General features: G+C 34.6%; 1 protein-coding gene across 1 annotated transcript; it reads right to left on the reverse strand.

Moving 5' to 3' along the window:
* Positions 1-1,310: 1,310 nt before the first annotated feature.
* Positions 1,311-3,129, reverse strand: LOC121237950 (myb-related protein 306-like). The gene is made up of 3 exons (XM_041134886.1): positions 2,872-3,129; positions 2,508-2,637; positions 1,311-2,218 (listed from the first exon to the last, which is right to left on the reverse strand). The coding sequence occupies exons 1-3, from the start codon at positions 3,002-3,004 to the stop codon at positions 1,504-1,506; spliced, it is 978 nt and encodes a 325-aa protein (XP_040990820.1). The 5' UTR covers positions 3,005-3,129; the 3' UTR covers positions 1,311-1,503.
* Between the last annotated feature and the right edge of the window lie 11,138 nt (positions 3,130-14,267).

Here is a 14,267-nt window from a genome sequence, read left to right on the forward strand (position 1 = left end):
GTAGTGTAGTAACCACAGCGATGTCATTTTCCCTCGAGCTCTCAATGAATTAAAGTCCTTCCAACTATTTGACTGTTTTAGACTGTTCAATATTAAAAAGAAATACTTACTTTATATGGATTTTACAATACTTACTGAGTTTTCAGATAGTATGAACTTCACCTAAATATTTAACATTGTTTCTATCTTAATTCTCTGCATTGGACTATCCAAAGAACTGAAGATAATTTAATTACTAGCCGGTGTCCTAGCTAGTAATTAAATAAAAGAGGGAGTAATAATGATAATAATAATGACGACTATTGTAATAATTATAGGTATAACAATAATTAAATTGCATTAGTTCACGAATAGGACTCTTCATCTTGTGCTTATGGATCCATTAATGAATACTACTGAAGCTACCAAATGTTCATGGCAGCTGGTACAGTAGACTGTATTGCTGGCTGGACTTTCTACCTGCGCGCGCCTACTACACGGCCTTCATTCGCATTGGCAACACATTAAGGTATCGATTGGATATAAAAATGATTTTATCTCATCTCATCTTATTATTATAATTTTTTTAAATTTTTACACAAAATATAATAAATATTTTAATTTTTTTTAAATTCAAAAAAAATAATAATATAATAATAATATTTTATTTAACTTTCAACTAAAACCTTCAATATTTTATTTGGAGCCGACTCTTGTTCTTTTGCTGACGTTTAGTATCCTGGAAGATATGATGTGAAACCCTAATCAACATCAATATCTAATGTTTTCAAGGCTAAAATTTAAAATTTTGAAAATTTTGAAAATTTTAAAAATTTCACATTTCATCGTTACAATTTTTTTAAATTTTCATATAAAATAAAATAAAAATTCAATATTTTCAAATATCAAAATAAAAATAATATTAAAAATATATTCTAACTATATTTTATTTAATCATTTAATTTTAATCTCAACTCATCTAAAAAAACAAACCAATTAATCAATCTGCGGCATGCCAATGCTAGCTTCTTGGTTGGTATACGCATTCATTAGGGTTCAGAACCAACTGAGGCCCCTTCTAAAGTTTTGATCCACACACATGGGGTGCGCACACAAAATTGTTACTTAGGGTCCGTTTGATACAAAGAGGTGAGAAAACGATCTCTCCTCTTATCTCATCTAATTTCAAATAATAATTTTATTATTATTTATAAATTATCTTAACTCATTTTATCATCTTACTGTCCAAACAAACCCTTAGTCACCGGAATGGATAACCCTAACTTTTTAAATTATGTTTTCCGAGTTTGAAGAAGATGAAAATTAGATAATTATTTCTAACATATAGCATATTATTTAGTTATATATACTTTATATAATTTACAGTTTCTTTCTGCTTGCCATAGAATACATATTATGTTCTACAAGCGCAAGGCCGAAACCGCCAAAAAAAAAAAAAAAAAAAACTAAACAAAAACACAACAACAACAACTACTAAACCTAGTTAGGCTGAACTTTGATTGTTTAAAAGAACCCTGGATTATCCTCTAATGACATATTGTTACTTAGGTCGACATCTTGACCTTGAGTTGCGCCATCCTCAAAGAGCCACTTCTCCAGCAACGTAAGAGGGACATGAGTCTCCAAATCTGCCTTGCTTTCGTCTTGGACGAGGTTCATTTCTGGGGTCAAATTTGCAGTCTCGTCCATAGACACGGATTGAGAGACATCAGAGGTGGGGGAATCGAAGCTCAGCAACGAGTCAAAAGCATCTCGTGTTGTGGCACCTGCGGTACTAGGACTGGAACCATTTGCAATTACGAGGTTGTTCGAGGAATTCTGGGTGTTTTCTGAGTTGTTTGTCTGAACTGATTTTGGGGAATTTTTGTTCCAGTTCTCGAGCAATCGGGCTATGTTTTCGGCGTTGGATGCATATATGGATGCTTGATATGGTCTAGTGTACGGATGATAGCCATTGAAGGGATTGGATTCAGGTAATTGGCTTGGTTTGTCGAGAGACAAAGCCTCGCAAAGGGCTCTCTTAGCCATGTGGATGTCTGTTTGGAGCCTTCTCTCCCACTGACCTTTGGATATTGGCTGTGAGGCTGAGAACCCATCTTGGTTATGGTCATCGAGACCTGTGTGAAGCTTTTTGAGTTTCTTCTTTAAATGGGTATTCCAATAATTTTTTATATCATTGTCTGTCCTTTGGGGAAGATAGGATGCTATGGCTGCCCATCTGCAAACATTAGAAAAGTTTTCATAAATATTTCCCTTAATTCCATCTCAAGAAAAACTGACAAATAACCGAGCATATATGTATGTGTGTGTGTGTGTGTGTGTGTGTATATATATATATATATATATAAAACAATAGTACTGGATCAGTCTTCCCTTTAAAATTTTGAAATCTAGAAGCTTAAAAAATCATTACCAAATGTGGAAACATGCATGACCTCCGCTTTATCTCATCTAGAGAGAGAGAGAGAGAGAGAGAGAGAGAGAGATTCAATAAAGAGGGATTTTACCTATTACCCAAAAGAGCTTGGAGGTGGATTATCATCTTCTCTTCTTGATCAGTAAAGTTTCCACGCTTGATACCGGGTCGGAGATAGTTAGTCCATCTAAGTCTGCAGCTCTTACTACATCTGAGCAGACCTGTGAAACCCCACATATACAAAAGAGAGTCTGAATCGTCATTTTATTGTGAAGAAAAAGAAAGGCAGTACCGGAGAGAGGAAAGCAAAGGAGATGCAGGATATTAATTACATCCCTTTAATGATCAAACCAACCCAACCAAAAAAAAGTCACAGATAGAATAGGAGGAAGAAATACCAAGCAGAAGAAGCTTTAAATAGGAAAAAAGTAACAAATTCCGAGTAGAAAATTTACCAGTATTCGTGGGAACTGATCTCCAATTCCCTGGTCCATGTTCTTGAATGTATGAGACCAGGATGATGTCTTCTTCCGGTGTCCATGGCCCTTTCTTTACACCAACCTTGTCACAGCACGGTGGCCTCCCCATCTCTCTCTCTCTCTCTCTCTCTCTCTGAATGATTCTCAGCAATGGTCTTCGTTATGATCTATGAAGTCTCTTTCTAATATGAGAAGTAGGGACAAGCGTCCAACTTAGGGTTTGCCTTGTCTAATATATGCATCCCTTTATTTATATAGAGAGGGCCTAAAGAACTGCTAATTCCCGGATAAGAGGTAAAAGGGTTTGCAACAAAAGAGTCAAAATGGACAGCGAAGGGCATTTACTCGCTTCTCACAAAAAAGTCAGCTCTCTCTCTCTCTCTCTCTCTCTCTCTCATTAAAGGGTGCTGCGGTGGCACCGAATAAAACTCTTATAATTATCTTCTTATAATGGAGTAGGGGGGCCGAGTGCTTTTAGAAAAACTTGTTTTGCCTCCGCATAAATGAATTTCTCAGGGAATTGAACTTCGATCCTCGACATGCGTGCACAAATATCCATACGTGGCACTTAATTTTAAGCTTTTTTTCATCATGTGTCTTTTAAACTTACCGTGACCAACCGACAAAAAAAACCTATGTCTATTGTAATTAACCCACAAATCTAAATTAAGAGTACAAGTTTAGGACTTCTTACAAATTGAACCTTGAACATGATATTCTTTGGCCAAGTCAGGGAAAGGCCGACTGCTAATAAAAAATGATCTGTATGTGATCCAATAGGTTGACTATCCAGGTGAGACTTTTAGGTTATATACGGCCGACATGCATCTCCACTTATTCTTCTTTCGAATTCTTAGTTAGGGAAGCAATAACTTATAGTTGGAGATTTAGAATCAGATGGTTATGACTGCAGCTTGCAGGAAAATAAGATAAAATAAGATATAATTTGTATCTATTATATCATAGAGTAATGCTATATATCTGCACATTTTTATCCTATTTTCATTCTACTATATAAGATGTGGTATCATTTATCACTATTGTAAGAATCATCCATTAATGGTGATAAATGTGTCACCTTATAGTAAGATGATAGTATGGTGTATAGTATTTTTTTATATTTTATTATTTTTAACCGCTTTCTTGCTCTTTTCTACGATTATAAGTGCAATATATTAATTTTTTTCTGAAGAGAGAAATTATGAGTTTTTAATTCACGAGATGTTACAACCATGATGTGTGTTGTTACAACTCTCGACACCTAGTAATGATTCTTGATTTCTTGTTACATGGATCTAAAAAACACGACTAAGCTAGTTGATAATGCTCTATGATTAAGTTAGGTTTTTAAGAAAAATGTAATAAATTGTGTATAGGAGAACCTAAGTCCAAACCCCTTTACCTTATCAAAAATTTATGTGCAGTCACTTTTGCACTCCATTAATGTGATTGGTTGCATCAACTTTTTTTTAATATAAAATAATTATTTTGACCAATCACATTAGTAGAGTACACAAAGAGTACACAAAATTGATTTTATGTAGCAAAACTTTTCTTATTGACAGTGCAATTTATATTTATGGGATAAGTTCACCCATGAATATAAAATCCTAAGTCTGACACTATGACCATTGTTCGTATAAAAATATATTTGCAAATGCACAGAATCATAACAAGTAGTAAAATATTTAAAAAAAAATTGAATATCGAACCCATAAGGAATAATTATGCTATTGAGTATTGAAATTGACTAAATTAATTACTATTTGAAAAACTGAAATTTGAAAAATAGATTATCTGAATTAAACTGAAGAACAGAGCATTAAAATTAATATTTTAAAGATAAGAAGAATAGATCTAGAGCATTTGATTTTACCTAGCAAATCCCACACAATTTATTATTCCTTGTTATAGAATTCTAATTATCCCAAGTTAATAATAAAAACTCATAACTATTCAATATTTTCTCTCGAACAATACAAAAAATATCTCCAACTAATAACTCCATATCTCAATGTGAATTTAACTAATTGGAGACTCATTAAGTTCTTTGAATTTACCTTGAAAATCACACTAATCTCACCAATCACCTCTCGGTCTCATTGCGATTCAATAGATAGAATAATAATTAGCTAAAAAATTACAAGTATTAAGAACAATGAATAAACACTAAATCATAGAAATATTGAAATAAAATAACTTAGAATATAAATTGTGTTCGATGCTAGACTACATCAAAACTCTAGAAAATATAATTAGTTCATAATGAAACTGAAAAGAAAAATAATAAAACTAATATTTTTCATTGGAGTCGGTCGATGAAGCATGCGGCTCTCGCCTCTGCTCCTCAGATCCGCCTTCTTCAAAGAAACTCGAAGAATAATCTCTGGACTATTCAAATTTAAAACTCAGACTCTCTAAAACTTCTCTTATTCATCCCACAAGACAAGATTAAATAGTTGTCAAAATTCAAATCTGGAAACAATATAAATTAGGCTATAATCTAGCCTAAAGATCAAGAAACTAGTTTCTAAATATAAAAATTAACATAAAAGAAATTATCCAAAGAATAACAGAATTATCTAAAATGGAAGATTCAGTAATAAGTGGCTTGATTTACGAAATTCAGAAGAGTCCGACAGGGTAGATGCTGTGTGCGCTAAATATAACTAGCCTCCTCGTTTACTGAGAGGAAAGACTACCAATCAGGATGATAGAACCCTCTCGCAAACCTACTAAGCAATAAAGATGCTCGTCTTTTCTAGCTAATTCCCACGATGTCATTTAGGTTAGTCACTTAAGTTGATCATTTAGACTAGTCGTCCAATCTAGTCTCCTAGAGCATTGCGCCAAGTCTTCTCTCCCAGAAGGTAAAATATCTCGCCTAACTCTTGTCGCCAATTTTGGTCACTAGTTTCGTCCATGCCTAAATCTCCTCGGCTCTCTTCAAATCTCGTTGTCTCTCATCTGTTTGGATCCATAGTCTTTTATTTTGTACCCAAAATCTCTCATTTCGTACTAAATCTTCTCATTCCTTCAAATCTAAGAAAATAAAGAAAAATATATAGAAATAAAATAAAATCAATAATATTGAAGGAAAAATGACAGTTTTCATAAATAAAAAAGTAATAAAAAGCACATAAAAATCACACTTATCAACCATCTATTGGACGATGGCTCTAAATGTTATATTTGTCACTTAGAAATTAAACTAGTATTTATTAATAGCCCCAACAAAAACCCACACCAAAAGCTACAATAGTGCAAATAAAAAAGAAAATAAAATTTGGAAATATGTTGTAGTCTCAATTTTCCTTGGCTAATCACATGCCAATTAAGGAAAGTGTCGTTGATTCTAGTTTGCAAGAGTTAAGGACCTGCATGTTAATTTGCTTAACGCAATGGGGCATCAAGCATGAGAGGTTTCACCCCTATATATAGATTGTTGTGGGGATTTCAATGAGAAGTTCACTTTCTTTGATTCAGATAGAGGAGTATGTTGACTTTTGTTTTCAAGTAAAGTATTAAGATTGATGGCTACAAACAATTAGATCGATCGGCATATATATTTCTGCCATTCAAGGCATACAAGACACTGTTTTAGTGATTGGGGCTAACTTGTTGGGGATATAGGGTACGGGTGGTGAGGTTTCCAAGATCTATGGATGAACAATCAATCAAGGTTTTGCAGTGTTATTTGCTCAAAGATGTGAGAGTGCATGAGTCGTGAGGCTCAATTACTTGTGCAATTTGATTGTTGGTCGGGGGGGGGGGGGGGGGGGGGGGGGGGGGGGAGGGGAGGGGATGGCACAAGGGTGATTGGTTTGATGGTACAATGGTTATAGGCCACTTTAATTTGCTTATCATAGAGGGATACTACCACGACAAGAGAAGTTTCACTCCTTTAGATTGTCGTAGTGAATCCAATGAAGAAGTTGTGGTGAATCTAATGAATAACTCCACTTTTTTATTGCAACTAGAGTAGGTCGATTCTATCTTCTTATCTTCAGGGAAGGCAATATGATAAATAGGTACAAAGAGTTAGATCGATTGAGATTATTCTAACATTTGGGGTATACAAGAAACTCTTTCAACACTTGTGGTTGTGGTGATGAGGTTTTTGAGATACTATGCATGTGATGTTATTTGGTTGATGACATGACAGGGTGTGAGTCGTGACGCTCATTTGCCTATTAGATGAGTGCACTACTAGGTTGGAATTGTTGGTCGAAAGCTTAAGAGTCTTTTGGTAGAGCACATGAATCCCTAGGATGGCCAAAAAAATTATATCTGCATTTCTCCAACCTATAGGAGAAAATACAATAAAAATGAAATGAAAATACTTTGGATAAAGAATGGGGAGGAAAGAGAAAGGAAATAAGGGCTCCGCCTTGGTAGGCATATGATGGGAGATCATGTCAGTAAGATTATTTGGGGAGAGATTGGAGAGAGTCAAGAAAGTAATTGCAAGTAAAAATGATATTATTCTTCGCATATAATTACTTTGTATTTTAGTTTTGTTTATTCAAATGAGGAAATATATGTTTATGCTGAAGTACTACTCATTTTCATATTTGTGATGGATTATTTGAGATGATAACGATTATTTGCAACAAAAATAAACTCATTTTGGCAAGAAATAATTATTTTCGCTAGAAATAACTAATCATAAATAAGCAGTTTTCTTGGTGCATCTATGATATATAAGGTCTATAAAATTTAATTTTAAGTTCCAATAGGGCTATAAATTTAGCTTAAGAAATTATCCACTCTTTCTTCCCATCTAGTAGTTTTGTTGAACTTAGGATGATTTAAAATCTACTAATTGATTCTTTTGTTGTATATGTTTTGTCATTTTTCATGATTTACAATACTTGTAGAATTATTTGCTTTTCTTATCTTTTTATTTTTTATTTTTGATCTTTTTCATTAAAATGAATTGGTTGCTAGTACTAATTGATAATTATTATTTGACTCCAAGTTAAGGCCTAAAGGGGTGATATCACTCATATGTACTTTCACTAAGCATAGACTCATATGGAAGAAGTACAAATTAAAGATTATACAACACAATCTCCACAATAATAAAAACATAGTCTATGAACACAAGATTTCATTGAAACAATTGAAATCTCTTGAAGAACTCCTTAAACGTAAAACTAGTACATGGCAACCAACCAACAAATTTAATCCACTAAAACAATTAAGTTGGACAAACATCTACAATTACTATAATTTGTAAAGAAAATTAGTTTCATACCGAACAAGCATTTAACAAACTTGCTTAATACTAGCACAACAACTATAGGACCCATGGGCAGTTAGCTATCAGGGCTTGTTCTTTTAAAAATTCTGATTGCTTTCTTCAACGACAATAATAAAAGCAATTGAAAAATGAGATAAGATGAAATAATTAGTTACACAGATGAGATGAGATGAGATGAGATAAAAGTTGAAAGTTCAATAAAATATTATTAAAATATTATTTTTTAATATTATTTTTATTTTAAAATTTAAAAAAATTTAATTATTTATTATATGAGATGAAATGAGATAATCTCTCCAACTAAACTTCCAAGCTTAATGTACTTTATTTTTCTTATCCTCGAAGAGTCGAAAGGAAGATAGCTATTAAATTGATTGGGTGGCCATTCAGTTAGAAAAGAGTATCATGCAAGCATGCATGCTAGCCGTGAGTATCTAACGATCAATATCTGATCTTGCACATGCAATGATTAGTTTCTGTTAAACATTCATGCAATGATAAGACAAATTAAAACACAGACAAAAACAAAACAAAAAAAGGGAGAGAGATTTGCATTCAGTAATATTGTATCCATATATATATATATATAGGCAGTAGTCCCTAAAATTCGCACCACTCCTTCAAGTCGATTGTTAAGATGGGGGACACCACGTACACTTTATAACGAGATATGAGCCTGGCTAGGGTAGTACTTCCATATCTTTATATTATTATTCGAATAAAATTATTCAAATTATATCCACTTCGATCGATTGATATTATTAAAAAAAAATAATAAGATTTAAGATGAAAAATATGTATCCACATTTTTGGATCGAGAATGATCATGCTGAATCGAACGAGGCTAGCTAATTGATTGATTCGATCGACATATTCATATAATTGATCATGATCAAATCAGTTAATTTCTTTCTTGGGAAATGCTACTGGCCCCGCTCTTAAGTCCTGTTCTTATATCCCGCTCGACGTGGCCCTACACGTTTGCACAATTTATTCATTTTAAAACATAAAGAAAGTAACGGAACACTATCTCCTTTAGCACACTCTCCTTCTCTCCCATCGACCCCGCTACTGGCCCCGCTCTCAACCAAGCTCCTCTCCGACCTCATCTCTGACCACAACCTTTTTTTTCTCATCGACTTCGCCCTCCCCAGACCCACCATTTCGCCTTCCCTAGCCCCACCAATTTGAGCCTCACTAGGTCGTGGTCCCCTCTCGGCCATCTCTACGACGGAATCTCCAAGGTTTTGGTTTTATTTATTTTTTCTTTCTCAGTTTCCCCTACACTAGGGAAGCTGAACGTCTCGTTCTTTTTTTTTTTAGATTTTTTTTCTTTTTGAGCTATGTTGCAGTAGCATTGTTATGATCCTTACTTATTGTACTAAGGAAGGGAATGAAAATGGAATGATGGAGACATTTGTGAAAAAAGAGATTGTAGTTGACATGTTTGTGAAAATGCTTGTGAAAATCGAAAATGGAAATGGAATGGTCTCTCGGTGTACAATGTAATGCAATAAGCTGTAGGAGGATGTTTGATAGTGCAACCGTATACATTGCTGCTTCAGAGTGCTAAGTGATTACGTTAGTCTATGTGATGACCTGGTGTAAAGAAATCTCAAATGAACTAAATCTTGATTCCAACTAAATTGCAGTCGGCTATATGCTCCTAGCTAGGATGTTTTGCCATTTTATTGCATCTGTTTTGTATCTGTTTTGCCATTTTAATGTGATAACGTCATAGGTGCTATAATTCTAGTTAGGTTGTTGCCTGTAAGTTCTAAGGAAAGCATTATTGCGACAATTAAGATAACTTAGTAATTTCTATCTTGATTTTGATATAATTAGTTTGTATCAATGAATATTTCATTTTCATTTCTTGAAGGCCAAAAGTTGTCTTGATTAGATCGTATCAAGAAGTTCCTCATAGAGGAATAAAACATTATTGGCGCCACACATGCATGTTTATTTTTTGGGGCATTTAGGAAGGTATATTTTATGCAGTAAACATATTCAACCTATCTTATAGTTGATGCCTTTGCTACTTTTGAAGGGGCCTTATAGAACAATACATTTTCTTGCACAAGGCTAGATATTTTATAATGTCGGAAGCACATAGTAGCACTAGCAATATCTCACGCTCAAAGAACTCTTGGCAAAATGAATATGTAATATGCTTGTGTGGTATTAAAGCATGTAGACGAACTGCGCATATGGAGGATAATGATGGGCATCGATTTTTCAATTGCCAAAACTTTGAGGTATCTCAAATTTTAATCTTGTTTGCTAATGTGTTGGCTGATTTTGTAGGCTGGACATTCTTGCAGATATTTTTGTTGGTATGACCCTAAAATACCACCATATATCGAGAAGAGAATCAACCGTTTAAAAACTGAAATTCAAAATATACAACTAGCAATGGATGTTCAAACAACTCGACATCGACTAGAAATAGAGATTGAGAGGCGCAAGAGAAAGGTTGAGAAAGTCATTGCAGTTTTAGTAATTTCAATGTCATGGGTATTTTGTTTAGGCATGCTTTTTGGGAAACTTTAAGACAATATGTAATCTTTGAAGTTAATGTAATTTCATGTAATCTTGTGTGGTTGTGTAATACTAAGTAATCCAAATCCAAATCCAATTAATAGCATGATTACGATTATGATATTGCATCAACAAAGAGTTACAAAAATGACGATTACAAAAACAGGTTCAATACAATCCCAAGATTACAATATAAAATCCCAAGATTACAAATTTGTCTCATGGCGTCTACCAATCAAAAAGCAATGAAGTCCTGACGAAAAGCCTCCATAGTGTTGTCCTATAGGGGCATAAAAAAATGTTGTCAGTGGCAATACAATTTAGTAAAAAGATTATCAAAATATTTTAGTTTTACATTATCTATGAGTGATGAGCAGTCAAAGGAGTTGAAAAAAATTCCGGCGCATGTGTCCAAACTAGACTTTGTTGATCCTAGTATTAAAAGTATAATTTAAAAATAAAAATAAAAACAAAACATTCAAGAGCAAGTGAATTGTAAATTTAGTATACAACATTAATAAAAAGGAACCTCAGCTTGGTTGTTGTGTAATCATCTTTTCGTACTGGATTTCTTAATACTCTTCTCAGCGGGGTGCACTTTTCTCTTAGACGGTGGTCTTCCCTTACTCCAAACTACCAACAGACTAAAAACTCTAGGGGTCGAAGCCTCTGTCGAAGGAGTCGTATCAACTGTGTTGCTAGTATCATGATTAGCGATACTAGGGTACTGTGTCTTCAACTGTTCTATCTGACTAATCAATTTAACACAACTGTTCTCATCCTTTGAAGCATTATTCATAGAAGCAAATTTGGATCCTATTGTACCTTCGTGCATCGTCAATGCTAGTAGTGTCATAACTAATTTTCACGAAGGTGTATTTTCGCTTAACATCTTTCATTCACCGATCCAAAATATATTTTGATGGTATTGTATGTTGGCCCATCTGAGTTAAGACACGGAGAGTGTGCCTGCACAAAATACCCCTAAACTCAAATAACTTACAACTGCAATTCACATCAAGGGGATCTTGATCAACTTTCACATTAAAGGTTACACGTTTTAATAAGTCATTACCAACTTGAACCTCATCCACAACAACGAACGTATATCTACCATCCTCACATCTCATCTCCTTAGTAGTCAAATATACAAATTCTCGCAATTCCTCTTGTACCTCTTTGACTTTAGCAAGAGTTTATGTACTTTGAAATTGCTTCTTAAGATAATAGTAATTGATGCAAGGAATGTCCGTGTTAAAAGATTTGAAGTTAGTAATTGATTCATTCTCTATCTTTCTCCTAAGGGCCGAATCATACTGGTTAACAAATTGCTTTAGAGTAGTTCTAGAGTGAACGTAGTCGTCAAAAAATGCCTTCGTTCCTTCACTTCGCTGTGTGGTTGACATTCCTACCCAGAATGTGTCTCTAACATAGGCTGGCACCCAATAATGTCGATCACTATACAGTGATACTAACCATGCATTCTCATGCAAATCATATGTATCGAGTATACGGCACCAATGTTCATCAAACTCATGCTGATTAAAAGAGTCATACACGCACCTATGTAGGGTACTCTTGATTTTCCCATATCGACAATGTGAGCCAAATTTCTCAGGAAGCTTCTTGATTATATGTCACAAGCAGAAACAATGCCTAAAAGATAGAAACAGCCGAGATTGCAATTTTCATGGCCTTGTCTTGGTCTATGATGATTGCATTTGGCGGTTGGTTATTCATACCCTGCAACCATGACTCAAATAACCACTCGAATGTATCTTCATCCTCACTAGATATCAATCCGCACCCGAGTATGATTGACTACCCATAGTGGTTCACACTCACAAACGGTGCAAAAGGCATTTTATACGTATTAGTCAGATATGTTATATCAAATGTAATCACATCCCTGAATGATTCATACGCATCTATACTCTAGGCGTCTGCCCAAAATACATTATTTAACCGCATCTTATTGTCAATGTCAATCTTATAATAAAACTACGGATTTCTTTTTTTGCATATATTCGAAATAGTTACATAGAGTTACACCATCTCTAACCCCGAGGCGAAGTTGTCGTACTTTGTCAATGTAGTTTCGACACTCATTCTCCCAAATGTTACATTCTCATAACCCCCCGCCTCAACACCTGTAGACTTAAAATTTTTGGACAACCTTATTCCTGCCTCATTATTTATTTCAAGCCTTTTAGCGACATGAGCATCAACCTTCCCCAAACTACAAGCGTGTGTGTGATCCAATATCACCTTAGATATGGTATATCCACCTTCAACATTGAATACCGCATTAATCCTAGCTTTATACCCCATCTTTTCTATTTATCTTGGTTTTATAGCATTGGCAACCGTACTCTTCGATGTGCCTCCTCGCCACATGCCAAGCAAAACCATCTTAACGTCCCATCGTCATCCTGTCTAATATTCCTTTTGGATACTCCAAACCCCTCATTTTTACCATACTTCATATAGTAAGCATGCACTTCTTCTACATATGAAAATTGCATTCCAGCCGTAGGTTCTTCAATAGTTTCATCACCTCCAATCTCTTTATCAATTTATACCTCATCACACTCATTATTTGAAAATTCTATGTCGGCATCCATTGCAACGTTAAAATTGTCTACAAATATACAACATGTGAAACAAGGATATTAAAATAAAGCTTTATAAAAATAGTTGTAATACGAGAGCTAGAGATGAATTTATAATGAAATAAGCATTTTGACATCTATGTTGAAAATAGTATACACCGAGAGAAACAATGCATGAGCTATATCAATGTTGAAAATAGTGACCATTGCAATCAAGAAGATGGTATATATCAATGTTTGTGGGCAGTGACCATTGCATTACATTGTACACCGAGAGACCATTTCCATTTCCATTTTCGATTTTCACAAGTATTTTCACAAACATGTCAACTGCAATCCCTTTTTTCACAAATGTCTCCATCATTCCATTTTCATTCCCATCCTTAGTACAGTAAATAAGGATCATAACAATACTATTGCAACATAGCTCAGAAGAAAAAAAAATTCCAGACAAAAAAAAAAAGAACAGGACGTTCGGCCTCCCTAGTGCAGAGGAAACCGAGAAAGAAAAAAAAATAAAAGTAAGACCTTGGAGATTCTGTCAGAGAGATGGCCGAGAGGGGACCACAAACTGGTGGGGCTTGAACTCGTGGAGCTGGGGATGCAAAATGGTGGGTCTAGGAGGGCAAAGTCAATGGGTTTGGGGAGGAAAAAAAAAAGGTAGAGGTCGGAGATGAGGTCGAAGATGGAGGGGAGGTCAGAGAGGAACTTGGTTGAGAGCGGGGCCAATAGCGGGGTCGATGGGTGAGAAGGAAAGTGCGCGGGAGGAGATAGTGTTTCGTTGCTTTTCCTGTTTATTAAAATGAATAAATTGTGCAGACATGTAAGGCCACGTCGAGCGGGATAAAATAATAGAATTTAAGAGCGAGGCCAGTAGTATTTTCCTTCTTTATAAAACACAAACAATACATGATAACCCAAACTATAAAATAAACAAATTCAAATTTATACAC

Source organism: Juglans microcarpa x Juglans regia, chromosome 6S (genome assembly GCF_004785595.1).
Source record: "Juglans microcarpa x Juglans regia isolate MS1-56 chromosome 6S, Jm3101_v1.0, whole genome shotgun sequence".
In the NCBI taxonomy this organism is placed as follows: domain Eukaryota; kingdom Viridiplantae; phylum Streptophyta; class Magnoliopsida; order Fagales; family Juglandaceae; genus Juglans; species Juglans microcarpa x Juglans regia.

What these genes read in the sequence shown, in the direction of transcription:
- LOC121237950 (XM_041134886.1), bottom strand. Translation starts at nt 3,004, where the DNA reads ATGGGGAGGCCACCGTGCTGTGACAAGGTTGGTGTAAAGAAAGGGCCA. An exon ending in ATCAGTTCCCACGAATACTG is followed by an intron (nt 2,638 to 2,871) that starts GTAAATTTTCTA and finishes GGGGTTTCACAG; the next exon opens with GTCTGCTCAGATGTAGTAAG. An exon ending in CAAGCTCTTTTGGGTAATAG is followed by an intron (nt 2,219 to 2,507) that starts GTAAAATCCCTC and finishes TAATGTTTGCAG; the next exon opens with ATGGGCAGCCATAGCATCCT.